Raw genomic sequence first — 12,584 nt, 5'->3', positions numbered from 1 at the left:
TTTTGGCTTGTGGTTTATGATAAAGAGTTTTTATCCAATTTATAATTTTTCTTGCCTATACCAAATTTTTCCAATGTTTTTAAAAAGACCATTCTAAACAGTCAGATGCTTTTTCTGCGTCGAGGGAGACTGTTATACTTGGATTCAACTCTGATTTTTCCATATGTATTATGTTAAATAGCCAATCCAGATGTTTGAAGAGTGTCTTCAACAAATCCAACCTGATCTGTATTATTAATTTTGGTAGATATTGTGCCAATCTATTAGCTAGCACTCGAGATGGTAAGTACTAAGTACTTACTTAGTAAGTACTTACTTACTAAGTACTCGAGATAGCTAAGTACTCGAGATGGCAGAGGTCGACAGCATCGAGTCCACGCTGTTGAAGATCCAGCTGCGCTGGATGGGTCACGTCTCCAGAATGGAGGACCATCACCTTCCCAAGATCGTGTTATATGGCGAGCTCTCCACTGGCCACCGTGACAGAGGTGCACCAAAGAAAAGGTACAAGGACTGCCTAAAGAAATCTCTTGGTGCCTGCCACATTGACCACCGCCAGTGGGCTGATAACGCCTCAAACCGTGCATCTTGGCGCCTCACAGTTTGGCGGGCAGCAACCTCCTTTGAAGAAGACCGCAGAGCCCACCTCACTGACAAAAGGCAAAGGAGGAAAAACCCAACACCCAACCCCAACCAACCAATTTTCCCTTGCAACCGCTGCAATCGTGTCTGCCTGTCCCGCATCGGACTTGTCAGCCACAAACGAGCCTGCAGCTGACGTGGACTTTTTACCCCCTCCATAAATCTTCGTCCGCGAAGCCAAGCCAAAGAAAAGATTAGCTAGCATCTTTGCCAATATTTTATAATCAGCATTCAGAAGTGATACAGACCTATACGATGAAGTTTTTAATGGGTCTCTACTTTTCTTCAGTAACACTCTAATTATAGATGTTGAGAAAGATTCCAGCAGGGTCTGGTCCAACACATCCATCATAAAAGGCATCAATAAATCTTTAAATTGTCTATAGAACTTGGGAGGAAACCCATTCCACCCCGGAGATTTATTAGGTTGTAAAGTGCCCAAAGCTCTCTTAATTTCTTCTCTTGTGAAAGGGGCATCTAAATCAACCCGTTCTCTATCTTCTAATTTTGAAGTTCAATATTTGTCCATCTCATTTTCATCTCCTAATAATTCTGATTTGTAGTTTCATATAAAATTGTCTAAATATTATTTATTTATTTTTGATTACATTATATCAGCCTCTGTTTTGATTGCATTTATCATCCTAGATGACTCCTCTGCCTTTATCTGCCAAGATAAAACTTTATGCGCCCATTCACCTAATTCATAATATTTTAAAGTTTTTAATATAATTTTTTTCCATTCTAGACGTTTGTATCTCATTTTTTAAATTCTCTAATAATCTATATTTTTCTTGTAATCCAGTTCTTTGATTTTTTTTTCACTTTTGTTATATCTTTCTCCAAACCATCCAACTTTGTAACATATTCTCTCAAGATTTTTTTTACATAAGAAATAATTTGTCCTCTTAGGTAAGCTTTATTTAAAAGCTATCATCAATAAAGAAAGATTAGTTTCACAAAGTAGTTCTATTAGTCTCTTAATAAACTCATAAAAGTCTTTCCTTTTCAACAGTGCGCATTGAGGTGCCATCTATACACATTTTCTTGTTTTTGTTATTGCAATAGTTAAAATTAATGGTGAATGATATGATAAATGTCTACAACTCTACATTTTAATTGGGCAGACATTAAAAGCAAATGAATCCTTGAATGTGAATCAAGTACCCTTGAGTAGAACGAATAGTCTCTTTCTGTGGAGTTAAACTGCCTCCATATATCAATCAAATTTAAATCCTTCATATATGACAGTGTACCCTTGTTACTGTTCTGACTGATTTATCCAGTATTGGATCTAGACAAAAATTGAAATCTCCTCCGACCACTATATTTCGTCTTCTCTCTGCTAATTAAAAAAAAATCCTTCATAAAGAGTTCGACATAATTTGGTGTAGAGATATTCATAAAGTTCCATGATTCTGCATAAATTTTGCAATGTGCCATTATAAATTTTCTGGCTTGGTCAGTCAATGTTTCCATTATTATTGGTATATTTTTATGAATTAAAATATTATTCCTCTTGCTTTTGAGCCAAATGAAGACATTATTACTTGTTCCACCCATCCTCTTTTAATTTAGCATGTCCGATTTTGTAAGATGTGTTTCTTGTAGAAAGATTATATCTGCCCTTAATTTTTTTAGGTGTGCCAAGACCCACGTCCTTTTCACTTTCCCGTTATCCTGTTAACGTTAAGGCTAATAAATTTCAGAGATCCCATGAAGATGGGAGAGTAGGAGGTGGTGGAATCCTAGATCTCCCAAGATTGTTAAGAATAGGGTAAAAACTTCAATTGCCAAATTATAAAAAAGGAGAAGCCTACAACAAACAATGACCAAGAAGAGTAAGTTTACAAATAAGAATATGAAAGAATCTCCATCGAAGCGAGAGACCCAACCAGAGATGCCTCATGACAAGCAAAATGGCGTATCCGCCCGGAGGTTCAATTGCAGCTGGGTCCAAAAACACCCTTGACCCCGAACTCTTTAATACCTTTGATGGTAGGTAACAAGATCCTAGACACCTGGTGCAGGAATGGCATTAGGTGCATAGAGGACTGTTACGAGCAGGGACAATTAATGTCATTCGAGCAGCTTAAACAGAAATATAATTTGTCAAATAAAACATTCCACTGCTACCTCCAGGACAAACTAGGTCCAACCATGGCCCTGGCAAAGTGCAGTGACATAGAGACCAGGATTCGAAGGGGGAACACATGAAAATTCATTTCAGCAATATGTTTCCTGCTCCAAGTGGAAGGAGCCAAACAAGGTCTTTATAAAGCGAGACAGAGGTGGGAGTAGGACTCAAGAACAACAACTGATGAGTGGTGCTGGTCTGACTTGTGTCGGATCAGCATGACTATGGTAATCAATGAAAGGTACAGGCTGGTGCAATACAACTTCTTGCACCAGCTGTATCTAGCGCTGCAAAGGATTAACAGGTCCAAGTCGGAACTGTCGGACCAGTGTTTCATATGCGACATTGAGACAGGAACCTTTGTGCACACGACTGGACATGCACCAAGGTGAGGCCCTTCTGGGCAGAGCTAGGTGAAGTCCAAGGGAAAATCATAAGTAAAGAATTCCTGCAGGATCCTGATTTGTTCCTGCTGGGTAACATGATGGACATAAGACTGATAATAAAGCTGTCCAAATTCTAAATTCAATTTGAAATGATTGCATTGGCGGTGGCCTGGAAATCCGAATCTGACCTGAGCATTGCGCAATGGAGCAAGGAGATGAAAGCTTGTGTTCCCCTGAGGGGAAGGTTTGGCACCTTTCAAAATATCTGGCAGCTGTACCTGAATCACATAGGAGCACAGCTGTGAAAAGTACAGGTTTGATTTGGGGCCCGTCTCGTTTTGATTTGGGGCCCGTCTCGCCCTAAACAAGGGGCCTACCTTAGCCCAGCCAGGAAAAGTCAGGTAACAAAAGGAAATTGACCTGGTTCCTCTGTTGCACCAGACCTGACCCATAGTTTCCTGATATGATTTATCCCTACGTTTTGATGTTTAAACGTCACTTTTGGTTGCCCATTAATCCGTGTGTTGAGTGTTTGAGGTTTAGGGAATGGGGTGGGGGGGGGGGGAAGAAGAGAGAGGATAAGGGGTATTAGGTTTGGACTTGATTGTAAATTTGTATAGATATGATATGGGTAAGTGGTAATTGATGTCAATTTGTAACGACTATTGCTGACAATCTGTAAATTAATGTCTAAACCTGAAAAACTCAAAAAAGACTAATACATTTTAATATTTTAACCATACTGATTTTTAAACAAATATTGTTTAACAATAAAAACCTTTTTGATTGTTTAAATAATAGTGATCTTTCCCCTTTGAAAAACACATACATTGCCCCTGGCTTGATGGTGGGTAAACAGGACACCCCGAAAGCCCACGAAAAAAGCCTGCAGAATCTCTCGAGGGAGAAGAACCCCTCCCTTTAGTGCCACCTTTTTTTGATCTTCTCTCTGGGTGCCATTCTCCCCCTTAGACCAGAGTCTCCACCCTGCTACTACTTTTCCCAAGTTTTTGCTCGTTACTGAGCTCTCCATGAACATTTCAACAAAATGTCCTTTTCAACACTGAATACAAGACAGTTTAAAAATATAACTTTTACTTAGTTCCATTGTAAACATTCCTCACAATCTTCTTTGGCAACTTTATTCTTTTCATAAGCTTCACAAGAAGTCTTCCACCTCGTCCTAAGTCTTGAAAAATCGATTACCTTCTGCTACTTTGACCCTCAAGAGACACGGGGTATCTCATTGAGTATTTCAAGTTTTTGGGACGTAATTGTCTTTCTACATCATCAAACTCCTTCCTTTGCTTAATCAAAGTAGGGCTAAATTATTGAAAAAAAAAGCACTTTTTCGTGGTCAATCTCGGCCAGGCCATACTCTTCGTTAGATTTTATTCACATGTTGCTCCCAGAATTGTCTCCTGTTCCTGGTACCAGGACTGGTCGTGGTCGCTGATCCCCAGCTCTTCTGGATCTGAGGGTCTGGTGAGCCCTTTCAAAATCTTATATTTCTCTGAACTTGTCTTCTCTCTGCACTCGTGGGACCCATGTTTCAAAGAAGTTCATTGGATCTTTTCCCTCAATCCCTTCTTTCAGTCCGATCATTCGAACATTATTTTGTCTGCTAAAATTCTCCATGTGGTCGACCTCGTCCAGCAGACCCTATCTGTCCGACTCCCATTTCTTTGCATCTTTTTCCAAAGCTTTTAGCTCATCTTGTGTTTTTACCATCTATTTCTGCTTGATTCACTCTTTCCATTAAGTCTTCCACAATTTCTTTAATTTCAGGCATCCTTTCAGACATGTCTCTCATTATAGTTTCGACACCTGCAAATCGATTGTTCAAGTTTTACACTTCCTCCAGGATAATATTTAGTTCTTGTCCTAACTCCCCAGCTCTGCCAGGGTCCACCGGATCCGAGGCCAGGCTTACGCCGCTCGCTTCCTTTCGGGTTTTCACTCAATGTTTCTGATTGAGTAGAAACTTCTTCTGCTTTTGTTTTCTGCTGCCTTGGTCTCTTAGTCTTTGCTTTGTTCATTTTTGGGGAAAAAAATTCTTAATTTTAAGATTTTAAGTCTTTTTGATACTCTTCATGGAGAGCTCACGTCTGCCTTAGTTTTCGCATGGACATGCCCCCTTATACGAGCCATCTTGTATGCTGGCACATACGGTTCTCAACAGATCACTTTAATTGTTCTTTTCCAAAGTGTATGCTTGGAACGTTGGAGCTGCTCACAGTTGGAAGCACAGCTGCAGTCATTTTACGTTAACACTGCAATTAACCAGCCACTGTGTTGTGGATATTGGAGCACGTGGGTTGGTTGTGGGCAGCAGACTTTGTTCTTTCAAGGGCGTATGAAAGCCTGGTAATTTCATGGACACCATGAGATTCAATTCTAGGTTTATTCATGATTTTTAAATTTGCCAGCTGCTATAGGGAGAAGTCCTAACTTCAGCAATTATTAGAGCAAGAGACATTATACTACTAATCCCTTCAGGGTGCTTACATCGGCTTTGTGGAATGGTTGGAAATTTTTACTGGAATATCAAAAGGAAAACTGATTGGATTGGTTTAGACCCCTGTTCTAGAATCAGATTGGGCACCCATTTAAGATGAGATCTTACCTTCTTGACACAAAAAAACCCACAGGCTGACCAGTTGGCAGCAAAACTTCAGGCTGCATCTCATTGAGCACTGGCGCACTTCAGGGCAGTGTGCTCAGCCCACTACTGTTCACGTTGCTGACTCCCGAATGCATCGCCAGATTCAGTTCCATCAGAATCATCAAATGTGTGGATGATACAGCCGTTGTTGGCCTCATCAACAAAAACGCTGATTCACGTTAAAGACAGGAGGTTGGGTGCAAGAGCAACAAAACTAAGTCTCAACATGGACAAGACAAAGGAGATGAATGTGGACTTCAGGAATGCAAAAGTGGGCCAGTTTCCATTACACATCAACTGTTCCATCGTGGGAAGAGTAGAGGGCACAAAGTTCCTTGGCGTGCATACAAAGGACGACTCACAACACCTCAGCTTCCTAAAGAGGCGGAGGAGGGCAAGTTTACCAGCCCCATCTTGCCAATTGAGATTGTCCTCTTGGCTGCATCTTTGTGTGGAATGGTAGCTGCAAAGCATCAGGCCGGATCCACCATACAGTATTTTCAACCCACTACTATCAAAGAGGAGGTACAAGTGCATTAAAATCAGGATTGCCAGGCTGGAGAAGTGCTTCTTCCCACAGTCTGTGAGACTGATGAACCGTATCCTGAAACCGTGACTATAATCCCAAATATTTGTATATTGTAGCAGGCCGCTGAACGCGCCATGCCTGAAGTGGCGACCCGACAGCCTACACAGTGGGCCGAGACAGGCTACGCTCTTCAAAGTCGGCACCCGACTTAGCAGCACATGGCTGCAGCGCCCCACTCCGATGGGGTGGCCAGCGGCAGCGAATCAGTTGGAGCTAGAGAAGCAGCCAACCCGTGGATTAGAGGGACTCACTGATTGGCTGCTCCCCAGATAGCACAAAACAACCAATCCCAGGAAGCGGATCGTAATGCCACCAGTCGGGTGGCATGATGACATCAGAGATGTGCTTCTGGGCCCTTTATAAGCAGAGATGCCAGTACATAAGCCAGTCTTGAATTCACTGTGTGTGTCTCTTTGAACGTAACCTCTCCAGCAGTAGCAGCTGCTACAGTGGTGACCCAACTGGTCCAATCAGCATCGTGGATCTGAAGAATGAGCGACCAGCCTGCGATCAACGCAGTCTTGTTGAAGCTGCTCAGTTTCTGGACATCACAGCCATGGGTGTGGTTCCAGCAAGCCGAGGCGCAGTTCACCGTACAGAACATCGCTGACAACACCCACTTCTACTATGTGGTTAGTGCCCTCGAGCAGGACACAGTAGCTCGCATTGCCGACTTCCTCCAGAAACCTCCGGAATAAGGGAAGTATCAGGCCATCAAGGAGCTACTAACCCAAGCTATCAGGCTTTCATGGAGCGAGCGCTCTGCCCTTCTGCTACATTTGGACGGTTTGGGGAACAGGACCCCATCGCCCTCATGAGTGATATGCTCACCTTGAATGATGGCCTTACTCCTTGTGCTCTATTCAGGCAAATTTTCCTGGAGGGGACTTCATGGACCCCAGAAAAGTAGCCACCTGAGCCGACCTGCTCAGGGAGGCAAAAAGGGACGCCTGCATTTCATTAGACTATGTGGCCTCTTCTCATCAACATTAACCTACCAGGAGGCCGCTCGACAGACCGACCAGTAAGTCTTCCCATAAGCCTGCAAACCCCATATTGCTTCTACCATCAGCGTTGGGTGCTGAGGCCCGTCAATGCCAATCACCTTGCGGGTTCCAGGGAAATGCCAACGCCGGACGTCGTGAGTGGCTGTGGCGGCTGGCCAACACAACAGCCTTCACCACGTCTGGGATACAGTGTCAGGCTGACACTTCCTGGTTGACACGGGGGCAGAGGTCAGCGTCCTCCAACTCCCCCATCTCCGACGTACGCCACTGGAAGGCAGGGCGTGGGTTAAGGCCTGCCAATAACTCTTTGATACAGACTTACGGCACCAGTACTATCCCCCTCCATTTCAGCAATCACCGCTTCACTTGGCTATTTGTTTTAGCAGACGTCCACCAGCTTCTTACTTGGGGCTGACTTCCTGAGGGCTAACTCCTTCCTAGCCAACATCAAGGGCTAGTACACGCAAAGACCTTTCAGACCCTTGTACTGGAAGGCATCAAACTGACCGTTCCCCACCTACACTCGGTGTTGTCCAAGTAATGAGTTCGACAAGATTCTAGCCGAGTTCCCCTCCATTACAATGCTGCACTTTAACACCATTGAGCCTGAACACGGGGTAAGGCATCATATCCTCACTAAAGGCTTGACTTATGATGAAAGATTAAATCGTCTAGGATTGTATTCGCTCGAGTTCAGAAGAATGAGAGGAGATCTTATAGAAACATATAGGATTATGAAGGGTATGGATAGGATAGATGTAGGAAGGTTTTTTGAGCTGGCTGGGGAAACTAAAACGAGAGGACACAGTCTCAAGATTCGGGGGAGTAGATTTAGAACAGAGATGAGGAAAAATAGTTTTTCCCAGCGAGTAGTGAATGTTTGGAATTCTCTTACCAGGGAAGTGGTTGAGGCTGCCTCATTAAACATATTTAAAATTCAGTTAGATAAATTTTTACATGATAGAGGAATTAGGGGATATGGGGAGAAGGCAGGTAGGTGGAGTTAGGTCATAAATGAGATCAGCCATGATCGTATTGAATGGCCACAGCAGGCCCCCCCCCCATCAGATAAACTCAACCTCACCAAGGAGGAGTTTTTAAAATGGAGGAACTCGGCATTGACCACCGCTCCAACAGTCCCTGGGCCTCCCCCCTCCACGTGGTCCCTAAGGCATCAGGGGGTTGGAGACCATGTGGCTACTACTGCCGGTTAAATGAAGCCACCACGTTGGATAGGTACCCCGTCCCCCATATTCAGGACATTTCTGCAGACCTGCAGGGGGCACTGATATTTTCCAAAATTGACTTAATCCATGGGTATCATCAGATCTCTGTCCCCCTTGGGGATGTCACGAAGACTGCCATTTGGGCTGTTTGAATTCCTCAGAATGCCCTGTGGCCTAAAAAACGCCGCACAGACCTTTCAAAGGCTTATGGATGTTGTGGGCATGGATTTTAAGCTTGTGTTCATCTACTTCATTGACATTCTGATTGCAGGCTGTGACCGGGCCGAACACTCCGCTCACATCAGACAATTGAGCCACAGGTTGAGTGAGTTTGACCTGACAATTAATCCAGCAAAATGCCAGTTCAGCAAAGACTCAATGGACTTTTTAGGTCATAGGATCGACTGCTACAGGGCTGAACCACTACCCGACAAGGTAGAGGCCATTTGAGCATTCCCCAAGCCTACAACATTAAGGGGACTACAAGAGTTCACCAGCATGGTGAATTTTTACCGCAGATTCCTGCCAGGGTGGCCTGTACCATGAAACCTTTATTCTCCCTTATGACCGGTACAAAGGAGGTGATTTCGTGGAACCAAGAGGCACCCAATGTGTTCCAGGCAACAAAATATGCCTTAGCTAACGCCACCCTCCTGATACACCCTAAAGCTGATGTGTCCACCACTGTCACAGTGGACGCTTCTGACACAGCAGGTGGGGGAGTCTCAGAACAGTGGGTGAGTGGACACTGGCAACCCCTTGCATTTTTCAGTAGACATTTGTGGGCGCCTGAACAGAAATATAGTGCTTTTGATAGAGAACTCCTGGCATTGTACCTGAAAAACAGACATTTTAGATACTTCCTTGAGGACAGGAAGTTCCAAATTTTTACAGACCACAAGCCCCTCACTAAGGTTTCCAACCCCTGTGGTCAGCCAAGCAACAAAGGCACATTTCATATATTTCAGAATTTTCTATTGACATAGATAAATTTTTACATGATAAAGGAATTAGGGGATATGGGGAGAAGGCAGGTAGGTGGAGTTAGGTCATAAATGAGATCAGCCATGATCGTATTGAATGGCAGAGCAGGCTCGATGGGCCATTTTTGGCCTACTCCTGTTCCTACTTCCTATGTTCCTAAAATGGTTGCTAGTTGATTGGTCTGGCATGGTCACCACAAAGAAGTCAGCCAGTGGGATAGGAATTGTACAGGGTTCGAAAATCCATACCCACACTAAAGCCCCCCACAGTCATTTCAACCATCACGCCACTGTTTCAGCCACATCCACGTAGATCTGGTGCATTCCCTGCCAATACCCAGAGATGCACACTACTTACTGACCCTAGTAGATAGGGCAACCAGATGGCTGGAAGCCATCCCTTTGCCAAAGACCTCACGGAAAAGTGCGCCTACACAAATGGGTGGCTAGATTAGGTGTTCCAGAACAGATAACCTCGGACAGGGCTCCCAATTTATCTCTGGCCTCTGGTCTAATCTCACTAATGCCCTGGGTACGCAGCTCCATCATAGCATGGCTTACCACCCTCAGGCCAATGGTTTGGTGGAGCAATTTCCATGGCCAGACTCAATGATCCTAACTGGGTGGATGAGCTCCTGTGGATACACCAGTGGATCCGGGCATCTCCTAAAGAGGACCTAGAGGTTTCTGCAGCTGAAATGGTGTACGGTACACTATTAGTGATTCCAGGGGTATTCCAAGCCGCCAAAGACACTGGGAATGAATTCCCTGCGGCGGCCTGGTCCTGCCTGCGGGACCGCCTGGGCACATTTGCCCCGACACAGCCAAAGCAGCATGGCTCACAGATCACATTAGTACCTAAAGAACTTGAGACTTGTAAATATGTATTTGTCAGACGCAGGACACACAGACCCCACTACAAGACAAAGGAGATGAATGTGGACTTCAGGAATGCAAAAGTGGGCCAGTCTCCATTACCATGTCTCCTGACCTTACAAAGACCATATAAAGTTATATGTATATATATATATATCTTTTGGATATTGGGGGGAAAAATGAGACTTTCATCCTGGACTAGGTCAAGCTGGCCACATTAAAGCAGTGTTGAATTCACTCCAGTAGTGCATCTCTTCTTTAAGTGTAACCTCTCCAGCCACATCAATATATGTATTTTGATTATTTATGTGATCTTTATTGTGTTGTGCGTAGACCATAGACTGGATGGATGCTGCTTTTATGAGTTGCATGTGTACAATCAGATAATGATAAACTTGAATTTAAACAATGTATGGAGAACATTTTGAGAAGTTATGAAAGGCTGTAAATAAATGCCAATCATTCTTTTCAGTAAAACACAGCAGAAAGAAATCAGTCCTTACCTCGGAGAACATGGAAGTGGGTTGGATACAGCAGCTTGAATCCAAAGAGGACTAATATAACTTCCACGGAGAATGACCCTCTGTCAACAAAGTCTCCATTAAATAACTACACGCGTCAGTTAAGGATCATAAATACCGAAGGGGGAGCGAAGAGACCACTGGATTGGGTCTCTTGTAAGGCACTGTGAGCAGTGGGCAACATTGCACCCCACACCCACCATCCGTTTCTGCTCCTGACCTCGCAGTGCAATCTAAGGAGGGGCTGCATCAAGGCCATTGCTACAGGCTTCTCAGGTGGAGGGGAGCGTTCATTGACTTTCACATTGCTTGGGTTGTGTGCACAACTGCTGCAATCGTGCTAACGTTCTGTTGCTTTCTCTTCATGGGGGATTTGGGGCATCTGGCTGAAATCACTTTCCATGACTATAGTTTCCCCAAGCAACACTGGTGGTAAAGCAAACCATGAGCTGAGAAGGAACAAATTCCCAACACCAAACGACAATGAACATTCAAAGACCGAATTGGAGGTCATCTGCACTTACTGGCATCAGGCTTGCCTCATGTCATAGGAGGTTGCAACAAGGCTGGAGCTGCTGTCATTTGGGGCCAGTTTAAAATGATATCCTCACCCCAGACATGCCCATAGCCATAAATGAGAGCACCCATCCTGATATGCATCTCTGAAAATTAGTATTGCATTCTTGTTGCATAATACTCCTTTACAAAGGTGGCAATTGTTGTTGCTGTTAATAATTATTGTTCTATATCTGATCAGGAGATTAAATCAGACCCTCCCCCCCCATCTATTGCAGCATTCTGTGTCGTTGATTGAAGAGTAGGGAAGTTTTCCACTGCTCTGACCAATTTTAATACCCAAAATACAGATTAACTGGTGAACAACAACAACTTCACGTGTGTGGCATAATTCTTATGCCTGATGGAGCTGTTCTCATTGACAGGAGAAGGGGCAAAGGCCAAAGGGTGCCTTGAAACTAGATGCTCGCTAACTCATCTACGAGAAGGAAACCTCCGATTTCAAACCTCCGCCACCTTGTGGCTCTACCCGCTCACAGGAAATGCTTTGGGAGTAAACTCCGGGAAAAATCTGGAGTCTGAGTCCCAGAGGCAGTGGACTGCTGTACCCAGCACCAGCATGGAAACTCCTGCGATGCTGCTGGCACCAAACTGTATCGACTTTCGTCGTCCCTTTGGACCCGTCATTAGCATTGGGTGGGGTTGGGGGGGGCGTCCCCACTGCATGGGCAACAGATCTCAACTCTGCCCTGGCTTGTGCCCTGGAGTCCCCACTTCAGCTTCGCTTTAGGTGCATTACCTATGGTCAATCATGACCAACAGAGACCAACCTCTGTGAGGCCTTGCAACTTGGCTGCCACTTTCCCCATGGACTACATCTCAAAGCACTGAGTCATAGAAATATACAGCATGGAAACTGGCCCTTCTGCCCAATTCACTCTTGCTGGCCAGGTTTTTAAGTGAGCTCATCCCATGAGCCTGCATTTGATCAATATCCCTCGAAACCTTTCCTATCCAATGTACTCATCTGAACGTC

The 12,584-nt window shown here is 44.4% G+C and overlaps 1 protein-coding gene across 1 annotated transcript in view; it reads right to left on the bottom strand.

Moving 5' to 3' along the window:
* The window catches only part of ppp5c (protein phosphatase 5, catalytic subunit), a 73,850-nt gene that overhangs the window by 24,125 nt on the left and 37,141 nt on the right, over window positions 1–12,584 (bottom strand). Inside the window, exon 7 of the mRNA XM_069909892.1 lies at window positions 11,015–11,120. Within this exon, the coding sequence (XP_069765993.1) occupies window positions 11,015–11,120 (106 nt within the window). The remainder of the gene's footprint in view (window positions 1–11,014; window positions 11,121–12,584) is intronic.

This window comes from Narcine bancroftii, chromosome 13 (genome assembly GCF_036971445.1).
Source record: "Narcine bancroftii isolate sNarBan1 chromosome 13, sNarBan1.hap1, whole genome shotgun sequence".
NCBI classification, from domain to species: Eukaryota; Metazoa; Chordata; class Chondrichthyes; order Torpediniformes; family Narcinidae; genus Narcine; species Narcine bancroftii.
The sequence above is the reverse complement of the archived record's forward strand: the minus strand, read 5'-3'. Positions and strand labels throughout refer to the sequence as shown.